At 34.2% G+C, this 16,816-nt stretch overlaps 2 protein-coding genes across 3 annotated transcripts; both read left to right on the top strand.

The window, feature by feature from the left end:
- The first annotated feature begins 583 nt into the window (after positions 1 to 583).
- On the top strand, positions 584 to 6,073 carry LOC100812862 (multicopper oxidase LPR2). The gene is made up of 3 exons (XM_006589575.4): positions 584 to 1,015; positions 3,946 to 5,412; positions 5,903 to 6,073. Exons 1-3 carry the CDS (start codon positions 809 to 811, stop codon positions 5,954 to 5,956), a joined length of 1,728 nt encoding a protein of 575 aa, XP_006589638.1. The 5' UTR covers positions 584 to 808; the 3' UTR covers positions 5,957 to 6,073.
- Positions 6,074 to 8,404: 2,331 nt separating this feature from the next.
- Positions 8,405 to 16,816, top strand: LOC100784003 (phosphatidylinositol 3,4,5-trisphosphate 3-phosphatase and protein-tyrosine-phosphatase PTEN2A). 2 transcript variants are annotated; one of them, XM_006589574.4, is made up of 13 exons: positions 8,405 to 8,579; positions 9,657 to 10,197; positions 10,735 to 10,836; positions 10,923 to 10,979; positions 11,793 to 11,858; positions 12,220 to 12,396; positions 12,507 to 12,593; positions 12,744 to 12,808; positions 12,882 to 12,958; positions 15,497 to 15,543; positions 15,676 to 15,806; positions 15,892 to 15,961; positions 16,094 to 16,816. In XM_006589574.4, exons 2-13 carry the CDS (start codon positions 9,748 to 9,750, stop codon positions 16,631 to 16,633), a joined length of 1,869 nt encoding a protein of 622 aa, XP_006589637.1. In that variant the 5' UTR covers positions 8,405 to 8,579; positions 9,657 to 9,747; the 3' UTR covers positions 16,634 to 16,816. The 2 variants fall into 2 exon arrangements, with proteins under 2 accessions (XP_006589637.1, XP_003536624.1); XM_003536576.5 differs by having other exon boundaries at positions 8,405 to 8,718.

Raw genomic sequence — 16,816 nt, 5'->3', positions numbered from 1 at the left:
GAAATTTAAAATTGTCAAATATATAATAAACATATAATAAAAGTATATTAAATATGATACATAAATTAATTGTTAAAAATATTAAACAAATATTCAATATATTAAAAATAAATTATCAAATTTAATTTCCTGATAATTATTTTTGGGACACTTGATAAAATGATTTTTAATTTCATGTATTATTATTTTCACTAAAAATATTTATTAATGTAATTAAAATAATTATTTATTTTAATAATAAAGATAAATAATTAAAATACAATAATATAAAATATATTATAAATTATTAAACCAATACCGTGTATGATAGAGATTATTAAACTAGTATAAGAAAGAGAAGAATTAGAAATACACATTTTATCATTATTATGATGTCAGAAGGCTCACAAAATTTTATACTTCAATAAATTAAAATCATTAAAAGAATGTGTGAAGGTGTGTGTTTTTACTATTTCTTTGGATGAAAAGGTATAAAATACGGTTAAAGTGTGAAAATAGGCAGGCGTTAAGCCGGAAAGAATAAAAAGTGTGAAACAGAACATGCAATGTAAGAGTGCAAATAAGAAAACCTCATCTTTGTTGCGTTTACAATGACCCATGACCCTTCTTTATAACTTTTTTCCCTCCCCGAATTCACTCGTGGCCCCAAAACTTACACAACACCGCACAGAATCTCCACCATTAGACACACACTACTAGCACTAGCCCAATATCAACTATAAATACCCTTCTGCCCCTCCCTTTGTTGCTCAATATTTGTCCATTTCCCAGTGTGAACGCACACCCCGTGAGAGCAGAGAAGCTAGTCATGGGCAAAAGAACATTGCTCCTGAAACTACTCACTCTGGTGTCTCTTTTAGGATGCTCATCAGCTTCAGATCATTTGGTTAATGTATCCAAGTTGGAGATGTTCGTGGATGAGCTTCCTCACATGCCCAGAATCCTTGGCTATCATCTTTCAGATGGCGTCCCAAGATCTAAGTCTTTCAAGATTGGCATGTTCAAGAAGAAATGGGTATGTATGTTTTTTTTTCTCTTTCAATTAATATTAAAATATTGAATTTTATATTTCTCTACCTTTGTCTTTACTCTTTAGTGTGCCATGCTAAGTTCTTTCTTTGCTGGTTTCGATGACTGCTAGGACGAGACTAACGTGGTTCTTCATTTCAAAAGTCCTTTGAATACTAAAAATAGTCCTTAGGTCCTTGCATAGCATAATTCTTGATCATTTTCCTTTTTACATATAGTATCTATATATTCGTTTTCCCAAATCAGATTTCGGAGATTACTGATAGTCCGACAGTGATACTTAGAATAAATATTTACTGAAATCTGTCTGAAACATTCTAGTTACCAAAATTACAATGTTGTTTAAGTGGTTAGACCTTCTACCCACAAATTATAGAGACAATCTATTTAACAAAAAAATCTAGTGTTCAATTTTTGAGTGTGAAAATTCTATGGATTAACATCAGTCATAATATTATAATATTACACTGAGATTAATCTTTTAGTCCAGAGGAGAGATACCTGTTGGAGAAAGAAAAAAAAATTACAATCGTGCTTACATGGGTTGCTCCTTGACCAGATCCCATGGCATGAGTTTGATGATGAACCTGAAGAAAATGTTCTGTGTAAGTTATTGTATTGTTCACAAAAATAAATATCGGTCACTCTCCCTTGTTACATTTCAAGAGTCAACACAACTATTTTTCACTTTTGTTATTTGATCTACTTTCTATTTTCTCACACATTCGGAACTTTCTCATATTCCACGTTTCTACCTAATTCTTTCTGAAACTAACCCTCATTACTCACAAAGAAAGCCATTTCCAAATTCCAACGACAGGAACATGAGTTGCGGCTTACCAAATACCATGGCATAATTGATTATTATGTGCCTCTGATGTTTGAAATGTCATTTTGTAATAAATTTTGCTGGACCCAAATTTAGTTTTGCTTTTTTATTTTAATGGTCCAAATTGTAATCCGATTATCAATAAAAATTGTTAGAAATTTAATATTATTTTTCTGGCTTGAAGATACTATGAAAATTTAAATTGTCGATTACTATGATTATGTTGAGAGGATATTTTAGTTATTTTTTTTTTACTAATTAAAAATTTTATCTAGTTTTCAGTAAACAAGCTTTCTTTAATAATTTTTCATAGTTTCTAATATTTTTTCTATCTGAAGTGATTTTTCTAAAATTGTAGCTTTTAATTTCTAAATTTTTATATTTTCTTTTACTTTCATAATTGATATGTTTTTTTTTCCTTGTCACATTTTTTAAATAAATCATGATATTTTTTTATTATTTTAATTTTTTTAATTATTTCAACAAAAAATTATATTGAATAATTCTAATTTAATAAATTAATTTTTTAAATTTCAACTACCACGTAATTTTTGAATTAGTGGAATAAACCTATATTTTGGTTTTGTAGATCTAACATTACTTATTTTCAAATGGCTCTTTCTGTTTTTCATAAATGGTTTTTTTCACAAGTTTCCGGTGCCAGGCAAAATTTTCCTCCCAATAATTTCCCATCTCTAGGACAATAATATTTGATATTTAACCAAAGCGTACCCAAAAATCCGTTTCGTCATTGGTGATGATCCCCTCTCTGGAAGATTCCTGGGTTGTCAAAGCTAACTGGGTAGATAGATACTTATAATTAGATAAAATTATTTGTGTTTTAAATATTTAGTTATCCTTGAATTAAATTTGTGTTGAACTTTCTAACACGATATTGACCCCTTTTTCAGTAAGATTGAGGTGCTGTCTTCTTCTGAACATTTTTTTTTGTTATAAAACCACTAAATACCATACTCTTAGTGTGTCATTCATGTCCAAAAGTTAAAAACTTTTTTAATTCTAATTCTATATGCTACATTAGATTACGTTAATTCATTTACTTTAACGGACCACAGCTTTGAAGATTAGTCATTAAATGATTTACGCAAAGAATTGGTTCGCCGGACCTTTAGGCTTCCCTTGGTTGGATGGAAGGAAAATAGGGAGGAAAGAAAAAATTTAAATTTTGAATAGAAAAAATGAGAGAACGGAAAAATTTAATTTTTTGTATCTACAAAAATAATTTTTCCTTCCATTCTCTCTCCAAATAAATAAATAATATTTCGTTAGTTGTATTTTTTTTTTCTCTCTTACCAAAGAACCCTGGCCATGACATTGATAATTCAATGTCCACTACGAGTATTGGCAGTCTTAAGTATTCTACTTTACATTCAATGATATTCTACAGATCAGTTTGGCTTCAGTTGCTCACTTGCCCTGCCTAACATGTCGTTGGTCATTGGTGTACCACTATCTAGCTTTAGGATTGGGGTGTCATATCCTTTTAACCATTTATTTATATCAAGAAACATAAAAAGAAACTGTAAAATATCATTCTGCGTGTGCCATTCGTATCCAAAAGTTGAAAGCTTTCTAGATTTTTTTAATTGACGTTAACTCATTGACTTTAATGGACCAGAGGCACTGAAGATGAGTCATTAGATAATTATGCAAAGAATTGGTTCCCAGATCTTTGAAAGTGCCATCCACTCTGGCTCTGACTTTGATAACTCGCGGTATCCACTATGAGTAATGTCTTCTTGTTCACACCATTGTCACTCTTAATTAGTATTATACTTAAAACAAACTCAACATTAGGGAAGGCAGAGGAAATCTAATATAAACCCTTGAAAGTATATTTTATTGTACGATAAAAAAAAATGACTTAGTTTGAAAAATATGGACTATTATACGAGTCACAATCTTCGGGACTTGGAATTGAACGTTTAGCATCTTCATTCATAACATTATGTCATTGTTTGACGAACATAATATATTTCTCTTTCACAATTAAATGAATTTATAGGTATAAAATCCACAAACCGCTAGCATGTTGTCTCAACTGAAAAATTCTTTTCCTTTTGCAGAAATTCCACAAGGATCTGCCTCCAACAACAGTGTACGCTTTTGGAACAAGCAAGCACACAGCAACAGTTCCTGGTCCAACGATCGAGGCCCTCTATGGCGTTGACACCCACGTGAGGTGGCAAAATCACCTCCCTCCAAAACACATACTTCCCTGGGACCCAACAATCCCCACCGCAATGACCAACTCGACACGTGGAATCCCCACAGTGGTCCACCTCCACGGTGGGATCCATGCGCCAGAGAGCGACGGAAACGCCAACGCATGGTTCACATCAAAATTCAACCAAAGAGGACCCACATGGACCAAAAAAACATATCACTACCCGAACAATCAACAGCCGGGGAACCTATGGTACCATGACCATGCCATGGGGTTGACCCGAGTCAACCTTCTAGCTGGCTTACTTGGTGCCTACATCATTCGCCACCCTGAGATCGAGGACCCGCTAGGCTTACCCAGCGGTGACGAATTCGATCGAACTCTGATCGTGTTCGATCGTAGCTTCCGCACGGACGGTTCGATCTTCATGAGTTCCATTGGGAACAACCCTAAAATACACCCTCAGTGGCAGCCAGAGTACTTCGGGGACGCAATTATCGTCAACGGCAAAGCGTGGCCGCGTCTCACTGTACGACGTCGTAAGTATCGATTCCGCATAATCAACGCCAGTAACGCAAGGTTCTTTAGATTCTTCTTCAGCAACGGCTTGAGATTCACGCACGTGGCATCCGATTCGGCTTATATCGAGAAGCCCGTAACCGCCAATGAGACGCTGGTGGGGCCATCTGAGATCACAGACATAGTTGTTGACTTTTCTCGGTCCAAGAGTGACGTGGCTATTCTAGCTAACGATGCAAAATATCCTTACCCTTCTGGTGACCCTGTTAACGAGGCTAACGGCAAGGTTATCAAGTTTATCATCATACCTGATCATGATCAACAACTCCACACGTCTCGGCTCCCTAAACGCTTCTTGGAATACCCTCTTCTGGATTTATCCAGTGTGACGCACACACGGTATGTTGCTATGTACGAGTATGCCAGCGACATCGATGAGCCAACCCACTTGTACCTTAATGCGAAACCGTACGAAGCTCCGGCTACGGAAAATCCCAAGGTGGGGTCCACAGAGCTGTGGTATGTGATCAACTTGACGGAGGATAATCACCCGCTTCACATTCATTTGGGTTTGTTCAAGGTGTTGGATCAGACGGAGCTGGTGAAACCGCATGATGAGTTTACGGAATGCATGACGAAAATCAACGATGCGGTGAAGTGCCACGTGGACAAGTACGCGCGTGGCAAGAAAATAGAGGTGCCAGCTCATGAGAAAGGGTGGAAGAATGTGTTCAAGATGATGCCCGGGCATGTGACCAAGGTTGCTGTGAGGTTTTCTTACATACACACCAATGCTTCCTATGCGTTTGATGCAACCACAGAGCCTGGCTACGTCTATCATTGTCATGTAAGTATACTTACCCTTTCTTGTCTAGGTCATAGGAATGTTTCTTCTAGTTTTTTTAAATCTTATTTCAGTTTTATATTAGCACATGCATGGTGTAGATCGCTCCACTAAAGTCAAGTTAGGGTTATATTTATAAAATGAATTAGAACAATTTTTATACTAGTTTATTTAGTTAAAATGTTAAATAATAGTACACGCACCACACGCAGTCATGACAGAGTTTAAAGGAAAATACATTTTTTCTTAGGAAAATTAATGGTGCACTCACATGAATGCGCATACAAAGTTAACAATGAGGTTTAAACTATACACACATCATCCAAATTATCTAAATTAATTATAATTAATTCCTTACCACTAGATCCACCCAGATCGATGAACACACCACTTTGAAGAATTAATGGTGCGCACATATTCTAAGACTAGTATGTTTTGGTATGGCTCATCATAACGCACGGCACATGCCATTTCTGTATGTATATATACGCAGGTATTGGACCATGAAGACAATGCTATGATGAGACCCTTGAAAATCATCAAGTGATGTTTCTCAACGAAGCCATAGAATGGAACCATGTGCAGCGCTAGCAACTTAGTTATATTGTTATTACTCCATGAAGGAGGGTATGTGGAGAAAAATAAATAAATGTTATTATAATTAGCTCTGTTATTTTTCAAAACTTCAAATTATTGATGAAAAATTTATAAATTAAACAAACTAAGCTAATGATGAATTTATAGTTTTAAATATTTTTTAATCCTTACGATTTAATATTTTTTATTTTTTGACTTTCTAAATTATTTTTTTAATTATGTTTTCTTTTTTGTCATTTAAGCATTTTAAATGTGGGGATCCAATTTTTTATTCTTGATGTGATTTTGGTTTGGTGACAGACTGGTGTATGATTTGGGGGTGTTTGTAAAATTAATTTTGAAGAAAATTTATTTTGTAAAAATTATTTTACTTAAAATTAATTTTTTGAGTTTAGATTTATATTACATCATCCAAATTGTGTTACAATATTAACTAATATAATTTTAGATAAATATTCATATTTTGGTCTCATTTTTATAAATTGATTATGATCTCAAAAGTAATTTTAATTAGGTTGAAACACTTTAAGTAATTTTTAAATACAATAAAAATATATGTAGTGAATTTTATTATTAATTTACTTTTAAAATAAAACCATTCAAACATAAATTACTTTACTTTACTTTAAAATAAATTTTATAAAATTAATTAACAAATGTTCACTCAAATACACACGGGTGAGATGATTTATATTTAAATTTTTTTATTCTAAAAATAAATTAATAGTAAAATTTAATATAAAACTTTTTATAACAAAATGCGTAGAGGTGATTTATATTTAAATTTTTTATTCTAAAAATAAATTAGTAGTAAAATTTAATATAATTTTTTTTATAACAAAATGCGTACAATTTTTATTGGGTGTATAATAACATTTTATATATAAAAAAAGATAAAATTCATTCTTGAGATTGTGGTATTTCAAATGATAGGTCTTTACCGATAAAGAGGAAAGGATTGGTCTTCTCTCTTTACCGATAAAAAGAAAAGGATTGGTCTTTAACTATCTTTAGTAGACATTCTTCCAGTTTTTTTTTTAATTAGTGCTTTGAATCAGTATTTGTCTCTCGCGACAAAATAGAGTCTGTAGCTACATATACACCACAAATGAGCATTTGTCTTGTTTTATATTTATTATGCCTAAGCATTTTATACACAGATTTGTTTAAATATGAAAATAAATAGTTTAAATATATATACAGAGTGTGAATTTTTTTTCTTAATTCATAGTTAATTACAGATATTTATGCTTAAAAAACAGTACAGTAACATACTTTTTTATTAATAAAATTAATCATACAATTTGTCTAATACTTTGTAGACTGCAGTTATATTGAATTGTATAAAATTGAGGTAATTCATTAAATGGTTAATTATATATTGAGTGTTTACCTTTTAATGTATATTTCATATTTCTCAGCTTTCTTAGCAATAAGAATTCCAGAATTTGTTCAAGCAACATACAATTGATTATTCATGATAAAATAAAATAATATTAGTTACTTTATCAATCTCATTCAATATTACCACCAGTTTGGCAGGGGATAAATTTTATTTTGAATCAATGAAATTAAGCACAGGCTTAGGCTAATGTGTTTCTTTTATTAATCATAAGATAGATAAGTTTCTCTGACAAATATGAAATGTTAAATTGTTTATCTCTTCAAATACATAATTTTTTGTCACACCAATTGACAAGAGACTTTTGTTTTATGCTGGAGAAAGAAATCAGAGACTTATTTTAATAAAATAATGACAACTCTTAGTCAAGACTCAACCACTAATACTACATTACCCTCTACAATTTTGTTTTTATCTCGCTAAGATTGAGTTAGTGACAAGGAGTCTAGATAGGTTGCATGAACTCCTATATTCAAACTTCATTTTTATTATTGTACACAAAAAATATTAATATATTAAGAATTTCCAATAATATATTCTCTAATACATTATTTTAAACACAATCATTATTATTTATTAAACTTTATCGAAAATATTTTCTTTTATCAATCTTACTTCTCATTTAATAATTTTTACTTATAATTTTATAGTTTTTAATAACTTTTAACTAATAATAAAAAATATGTTAATAGAAGTGTATCAACTACCAAGAATATTACTAAGTCTCATTTATCATACAAGTGTTTCAAACAATTTATTTGAGTTTTGTGAAAATAATTTATATTTCTTTTATAAGTTTCTAATATGTTTTAACAATAAAAAATATATTCAACATACGTCATGAATTATGATTTATCAACATCAATTATTTTTATTAATCTAAAATTAATCAATTTATTTCTAAAAAAGAAAGGAGAAATAAAAAATGTGAATAATAAGATTCTTTAGCGTAGGCAATAAAAATACGCAACATAACACACGATAACCCCTTGGCTCTAAGCAGCCGTCGGATCATTAATCTATGACATCACACTGATCATCATTCATTCGCGCAGTCGATCGGTATCAGCATTCAGCATCGCTTTTTTCTATTCAACGACTCCGTTCCGTTCTCTTTCTTCTTCTTCGAAACCCTAATAAGCTTCTGCACTTCCTTCTGATTCCACTTTTGGTAATATAAGCCCCTCCTCTTCTTCTCAGATCTGAAACTACTTGTTTTAACTTTTTCTATTCAACGACTCCGTTCCGTTCTCTTTCTTCTTCTTCGAAACCCTAATAAGCTTCTGCACTTCCTTCTGATTCCACTTTTGGTAATATAAGCCCCTCCTCTTCTTCTCAGATCTGAAACTACTTGTTTTAACTTTTTCTTTCTTCGCATTGAATGATTTTTACGTTTCTTAAACATGATTGCACGACTCCTTTTCCGAATTCCAATCTACGCTAAATTGTTTGGTTTTTTATGTTCTATTTTATTTGTTTAATTGTTTACTTTAGTTGGAAATTGAAAATCACGAGGTTCAATTGACGGAAATCATTCTCCTGAAATGCTTTTAGATAGATGTTTAGTTAGGGACATGACTGAATCGTTGAGAAGTGTTGTATGTGCTTCCATGGGTTTCCGGGGTAGTTTTTTTTATGCTGATTCCTCGTGCAAGTGAAGTGGATTTGATTTTCGCCATTTCTGCTTCCAGTATAAGGGGATAGGCATTTATGAAGAAATGGCATGTGATATTGCTATTGTTTTTTTGTCATTTAAATGTTACAAAATACCCCCCCCCCCCCACACACACACACACACACACACCTAATCATTCCGAAATTTTATAGAAGCTGAGATGTAATATCTATTGTGAATCTGTGATACAACGGTTTTCAAATTGTAAATTTGTAATGGCTGACCTGCTTTAATCTTTTAAGGAGTTACTACATTTTCCTCTAGTTAGGCGAAATGAATCTGTGTGGTCATGGATAAAAAGACTGCCAGCTAAAGTGAAAGGCAAATTCAAAGATAGAAGAGACTACGAGAGATTCTCACATAATAAGACACATTTTAGTCACAATCACAAATGTACATACCAGTAGTATGTATTATGTAAACACATTTTCTTTCTTCCACCCAGTAGTATATTGTCATGACTGATATTATTGTTGAGAATACAAGAATGATTAAATGAATAGGAAAAATATAAAGAAGTATTATTTGAATGTTTTGTCATGTGTTCTATTAAAATTGTTTCTGTATGTGCAGCTTCAACTGGGAAGATACTGTAGGGCCTGGGCCACCTAATGATGAGATATCCAATTTCTACATAAGTTGCCATTGATACTTTTTTAATCAAATGGATTCAGTGCCTGCTGATGTGTCTAATTCACATACTATTAATGACCCGTCGAAGTCACCTCCGGCTAAAGAGACTGACAGACAAGCTTCTGCTTCTGTAGCCTCCGGGCAAGATAATTCTCCACATGAGGCATCACCTAGGCTATCTCCCACGGGCATATCATCCTGGGCCAAAAACTTGAAAATTTCTCAGCCATTTTCTGGCTCCCAAGACGACTCATCAAGTGGAAATGTTGGGAAATCAACTTTTGCACGCATCACAAGTAATTTCGGATTGAGGTTGTCTCCAAAGTCTCCTGTAGAAGATGACAGTTCCAGTGAAACAGCTGGACAATCTAATTTGTTTGGAACTATTACGAAAGGCCTGGTCGACTCTTCTAAGAATGCAGTGAAAGCTGTGCAGGTTAAGGCACGGCATGTTGTTTCACAGAATAAACGCAGATACCAGGTGTTGTTCTTGTTCAAACTAATATACTTTGTATGTATTCTTGTAAAGCTGATTTTCACAAAGTCTTGCTCATTTAAAAAGTTTATTGTTTTTTCTACTGGGAACAGTGCTTTAATCCCTTAATAATTGGGTGAAGCTCATCATTGGGAGCCTATTCATAGATGCCTTTTGCGATGTAACAATTATTATCTAATGCAGAAGCAAAATTGGGTTAATCAATGTCTTTTTGTCATCTGGCTTTTCTAAACCAGATCTCATAGCTGGTGTTGAAAATATAAAGCCCTGAATTTGCTGACATTGCTTACTCCCTGTTAAAACATGTCATATAGTTTAGTGTTCTGTTGGATGAACATTCTAGCCTCTTTGGTTGAAAAAGCTGTTAAAATTTTATTATGTAATTATTGTTGTGACTGGTGAGTGCATTGAGTTTGATTTTTTGTATTTCTTTGTTTCATTCTGAATTGCATGTTCCCTTCTCAAAGAATCCGGTTGATGCATACTCTTGTCCACTTGTATACTCCTAACTTTTTTTTTCAGGAAGGAGGTTTTGATTTAGATATGACATATATCACTGAAAACATTATTGCAATGGGATTCCCTGCTGGCGACATGAGCTCTGGGTTTTTCGGCTATGTTGAAGTGAGTTAATGAATTCTGTATGTTAATTTTGGTTGCTGTCTTGATCTTAAACACCAGCATTCTTACTATCTATGTATGTAATGCAGGGATTTTACAGAAATCACATGGAAGAAGTGATTAAGTTTTTTGAAACTCACCATAAGGTAATATAAACACACTGACACATGAAGTTTCAAGTTCTTATGTTTATGCCTTTTCTGTAGTTTATTTATTATAATACAAAATCAATAATGTATTGTACGGAATGTTGTTTGTTTCATTTAAAATTGTCTATTCTATAAAATATTGTAATTATTTGATTGATTTCATTGTAATTATTTCCTTTTATTTGCTGTACATAGAAGGCCACTAGAAGCGCCAGTGAGGTGAGTAGATTGCATGGTTTTTAGAATAGGGAGAGCAAAAAGGAGAGGGATCTCATGGTGAATTCAAAGATTTGGTCTTTAACCAAGCCAAATGATGTCATGTAATCTATGTAGTCAACCTCACCTAGTGGGATAAGGCATTTGTTGTTATTGTTGTATTAGTTTCACATAATTAGGATTAGAATAATTAGTTCAAATATCTTGTAGATCTTGTAATATTCTTGCCCTAATTGTGGGAAACCTCTTGTACAAAATTTCTACACACACACACACTCAATATGATTGGCCTGGGACTGGAAGACTCTGCTAAGCAAGTTTTCAGTCAAAAATTTATTCCTTGACTCTGTTTCAAGTATCAAAATATTCTGGATTATGACTTATGAACACATGCTTCATATATTCTGTCTGTCATTGCATATTTTGTAGTTTGATAGCAAGTTTCAATTTTGTGAGAGGTATTGCTCAGAACTTGACTTGTATGGTGTTTCTTTTATCAAAGTGCCTCAAGCTTTGAAACTTAATGAACCTTTGTCCTTATCATTTTCTTGTTTAGTTTTGCATTTGACTTTTTTTCTTTTTCTCTATATGCAGGATAAATACAAAGTTTATAATCTTTGTTCTGAGCGGTTGTATGATGCATCATTGTTTGAGGGGAAGGTAATTTCTAAATTTTCATTCAGGTCTTGAAGGGGACAAATGTGATATACTTAAGGGTTGCAAATTCTATTTATATGCCATGAACTTTTAGTCTGTAAATCTGTAATTAATGATTGTCTTAAAAATTTCTCAAAACATGGGTATATCACTTTAGTTTTAACCTTCAATTTGGGATAGTAGTATTGAGGTTATCTATATTCAATTAACAATTCATTGATACCATCTGCTCCTGCTTTCATGATGCTAGACAGCCTAGATTACTTACGTCATGTTGGTTTTTATGCCACATTATATTTTCATTGACTTTGTTTGAACAGCTTCTTTCATTCTTGCATCTGAAATATGCAATTTCTTCATTTAGGTGGCTAGCTTCCCATTTGATGACCACAATTGCCCACCAATTCAACTGATTATATCATTCTGTCAAAGTGCTTACTCATGGTTGAAAGAAGACATTGAGAATGTTGTGGTTGTCCACTGTAAGGCTGGAATGGCAAGGACTGGGTTGATGATTTCTAGTCTTCTAGTGTTCTTAAAGGTGAAGAGTTTGTAAGCATTTTCTTGAAAATATTAATGTGCTTGATATTTGCACTTTCTGTCTTGTTGTGCTCAATTTTTTTAAGATTTGATGACTAAAATGTACTGCAGTTCTTCCCAACTGCTGAGGAATCAATGGATTACTATAATCAGAAAAGATGTGTTGATGGAAAGGGACTTGTTCTGCCTAGTCAGATTGTAAGTTCTCTTTGCAATGTGTTAATTAGGTGGAGAATTGGTGATTCTGGAGTTATTACTATAGAGTATCACTTTTTTTTCTTTTTTCTGGAAAAGATGTTTTGTTTGTTAGTTCTGGAGTTATTTCTTATGTTTTACTGTTTTCTGTAGAGGTATGTCAAATATTTTGAACGAGTCTTGACTTACTTTAATGGTGAAAACCCACCTGCCCGCAGGTATTCACTGTTCAAGATGTGACTTTAGTATTTACCTGTCTTAATGTGCATACTGACATCATATTTTGTACAGGTGCATGCTTAGGGGATTCCGGCTTCACAGATGCCCTTACTGGATTAGGCCCTCTATAACCGTCTCAGATCACAGTGGTATGTTTGCCATTAAAATTTCCCTTACTGCTTATACTACATGACCATTCTGTTAGTAGATTTATAATGCCATGTTATTGTTATTCCTTTTCTTGATTAGGTTGCTGATATATTCATTGTTTATGGTATTCTCTTTTTGCCTAGTCAATTAAGTTTGTCCTTATTTCTATTGTGGTGTGTTTTATATAATGTTTAGCTATATGGTATGCACCCAGATCTTTTAGTATGAACTAAGAAGGCATATCCTTGTTAGGATTTTATTCCAAAGCCATTAGCTATGTTTTAACTTGGGTGTTTCTAGGGGAGAGTTGCTGGTGAAAAAAGAGCACAGGGAGAGCGTCTACCTCTTTTTTGCATGTTCTTTCTTGCTACAATATGAAAGAATTGTATGATTTACTAGTTACTAGTAGTGATAACTGGATATATATTTTGTATTTGACCTGCTTTGTTTGTGTCTAGAATTGACGGACAACTGACCCCTTTGAAAGGGTGGAATGTAAGATTTTAGTCTGACAGACTGCCCTATTTGATGTTGTTAATTCGTTGGCAAGTGCAATAATTTGTCTCAAGTAGTAAAGTACTTGGAAGTCTGAGTGTCGAATTTACAGAAGTTTTGTTTGTACTTAGATTGATGTAAACTCAATTTACAAGCAATAGATAAGGAATTTAAAATAGAAGATAAAGAAAGATAAAAATTTAAATTAAAAGACTATAAAGGTAAAAAAAGTAGAAGATAAAATAGATAAGGAATTTTAATGTGAAAGATAAGAAAAATAAGAGATAAAGATGATGAAAAAAAAATTCAAAATGCAAATATGTTAGGGCCTAATATGCCTAACTATCCTTGATGCAATGTTGTTAATGGCGGATGGCGGTTCATGGCGGAAAGTCAAAAATCCGCCATAAAAATATGGCGGATGGCCTAGCGGAAAATGGCGGATGTCATAGCGGACAAAAAAATACGAAAAAAAAGGGACTGTTAACAGTAAAAAGGGGTGTCAAATAGCAAAAGGAAAAAAAAAAGCTGTAGACACAAAAATGGGGTGTCAAACAGCAAAAGGCCCAAAACAAAATTAAAAAAAAAAGATGAAGGCTGACCCGCGAGCTTGTCTTCTTCGTCTTCTTCGCGAGACAGAAGGAAGGCCGTTCGTCGCCGGAGCTCGTGCCTTGCCGGGGCTCGTCGCGAAGTCAGCCTTCGTCTTCGTGTAAGGGGTGTCGCGGGCGGCGGCGGCTGGGTGTGCGGACTGCGGGTGTCGCCTGTCGCGGCGGCTGGGTGCGGCGGGGTGAGGGAGGACGCAGAGGTGCGGGAGGGACGCAGGGGCTATTCTGAATCAAGGTGCGTGGGTCGCTTTTAATTGAATGAATAATCGGGTAGGGTTGGGTCGGGTCGGCCCAACTCCTACCGCGGACAAAAACCAAGCAAAATCCCACCATTTCCGCCACCCCGCCATAACCGCCACGGCCGCCATGGCACCGCCATCCCAAACCCGCCACGCCACCGCTATTCGGTGGCGTTTTTTCGCAAATCCGCCATGGCCGCCATTTAACAACACTGCCTTGATGTAATATTAATGTTTTGCTCTATTTAATGCTTTCTCATTTTTCACCCACATCTACTGAGACACTCAACTCTGATCCCTCACGATGAAGAGCCTACTTTATCTATTCTCTCTCTCAAATCTCTTTGCAAAGATAAAATAATAAATCACATGAAACATTGGAGATGTATGTAAAGGCAAAACAAAGTCACTGTATCCCTAGCAATGAATTGTTTAGATGTCCTTTCTCAGTTCTTTAGAGATTACCATTTTTTAACACAATAACAATAAAGCACAGGAAAGAAAAAGAAATAATAAAAATTGACATTGCATTAAATAGATAATAAGAAAAAATTACATTACAAGGTCATTTGGCTGCTAGGCTCCCAACAATGGGATTTAGCCTCATGTTAAGACTGATGTGAATAGAAGAAGAGGGATGGATAGAGGAAGAGAAGAGGGCAATGAACATAGATAGAGGGTTTCCTCTATTTGAGATACTCAGGCTTAGGATGTATTAATTAAAAAGCTCTGAGTTTCGGTGTCTCGGGGTTGGTTTTCTCCTTTGTTCCTACTCCTTCTATAGGCCTAAGGTAGCTTAATATCCATGCGGCCTCGTACTTAGCGAGGGCTTTGGCGCTAAGTGCGCCTTTGGACTTCTTCGTGGGTCTTTTTTGTGCTAAGCGTGAGTGGGCAGCTAAGTGAGGAGACACGCTGGACTTGTCTTGTGCGCTGAGCGAGTTGTCCCAATTTTTAACTTTTTCATCAAGATTTTTTTTTTCACGTTTTTGCATCAATTTTCCTCTAAAACACTTGAAACTTTCTTCTTTTGATTCCTTTTGGTAAAAAATTACAATGATATTAATTTCTTTATTATTTCATTAAAAATAACAGCAAAGTAAAGAAATTACAATCATTCTTAGCCAAAATTGACTATCAAATTAATTCAAATTTCGCAGTTATCAGATGTCGACTCTAATAACCCATTTTTAATTTGTAGGTGTGTTGTTCTCAACCAAAAAGCATCCGAGAACCAAGGATCTTTTGGTGCGTTTCATTAATAATATGGCATCAGTGTATCAAATATTTGATTGAATTGTTGTTCCAAAGTTATGTCTTTTGTTGCTTTTTTTTTCAAGTATGAAGGATTTCTGTGACTTGAGCTTTCACAATTTGCAGCCAGAAGATTTTTGGTTTGGTGCACCAAAGAAGGGAGTGATGGTCTTTGCCTTGCCAGGAGAGCCTGGTCTTACAGAGTTGGCTGGGGACTTCAAAATCCATTTTCATGACCGCCAAGGAGATTTTTACTGGTATTAATTAATTTGGTTTATCATTAATCAATTCCTTCGCTGCCAGTCTTATGTTGGACTGAAATATCTTGCTCTTTTCACATAGTTGGTTAAACACAACTATGACAGAAAATAGGAAAGTATTGAACACTGGTGATCTGGATGGCTTTGACAAGGTAAGTTTTTGTGGTTATTGGTAATAGTAGGAAATGGTTTGGCTTCTGTTGAGTTCCGTGTTTCCATGTTTGTCGTTCACAATTGGATTTTGTAATCAACTGTATATTTTTATTGATATTGACTTCTGGCAGAGAAAATTGCCTTCGCCGGGATTTATGGTTGAGGTTGTGCTCGTGGACTATAATGGCAATGTTGTAACTTCTAAAATTGAAACTACTACAAAAAAATCAGATGAGAGTTCAAGTAACAATCCTGCCAGTCCCACCCCAGTGGAAAGGAGCACCCCTGCACAGAATGCAGACAAAGAATCAGATAGTCATGATAAAGATGATGTGTTTTCAGATGGTGAGGCAGAGCAATCTGCTTCTTCAAGAAGCAAGCAAACAAAAGCACCTTCTCAAGCAGTTGAAAAAGTTAAAAATGACACCAGAGTCTCCGAATCAAGCAGAGTTTCAAATGAAATTGCAAATTTATCACATGCAACAGAACAAGTTTCCTTGGGAAACAAGAGCTCTACGCCAATTCGTCATGCTAGTGAGCCAAGAACTAACGTTGAAGGAAAAACAGTGTCCAGTCTCGAGGTGCCCAGCACAGAAAGTGAGTTTAAGGCCATGGCTGCAGATGCTTCTGTTTTTACCTTTGGAGATGATGAAGACTACGAAAGTGATTGAACTACAACAACGACGGGTTATTTTGTTATCTTTATACTTCGATATTTGTACATAAAATTGCTTGCAACTTCCCTCACAACATTATTTTGGTCATCCATTTGTTTGTTTGTTGTAATGATAAATCTGGCTACTTCATTTGCTTAATGCACAAGTTAAAAATAAGAATACGCGGAGTTATCTGCA

This window comes from Glycine max, chromosome 10 (assembly GCF_000004515.6).
Source record: "Glycine max cultivar Williams 82 chromosome 10, Glycine_max_v4.0, whole genome shotgun sequence".
NCBI classification, from domain to species: Eukaryota; Viridiplantae; Streptophyta; class Magnoliopsida; order Fabales; family Fabaceae; genus Glycine; species Glycine max.
Note: the sequence above shows the minus strand (reverse complement) of the source record. Positions and strands in the feature narration are given on the sequence as shown.

Bases quoted from the DNA above. Each gene is read 5' to 3' on its own strand.
- LOC100812862 (XM_006589575.4), top strand. From the start codon at position 809: ATGGGCAAAAGAACATTGCTCCTGAAACTACTCACTCTGGTGTCTCTT. The intron at 1,016-3,945 runs GTATGTATGTTT...TTCCTTTTGCAG, and splicing joins GCATGTTCAAGAAGAAATGG to AAATTCCACAAGGATCTGCC. The intron at 5,413-5,902 runs GTAAGTATACTT...ATATATACGCAG, and splicing joins GCTACGTCTATCATTGTCAT to GTATTGGACCATGAAGACAA.
- LOC100784003 (XM_006589574.4), top strand. From the start codon at position 9,748: ATGGATTCAGTGCCTGCTGATGTGTCTAATTCACATACTATTAATGAC. The intron at 11,859-12,219 runs GTAATTTCTAAA...TTCTTCATTTAG, and splicing joins CATCATTGTTTGAGGGGAAG to GTGGCTAGCTTCCCATTTGA. The intron at 15,962-16,093 runs GTAAGTTTTTGT...GACTTCTGGCAG, and splicing joins ATCTGGATGGCTTTGACAAG to AGAAAATTGCCTTCGCCGGG.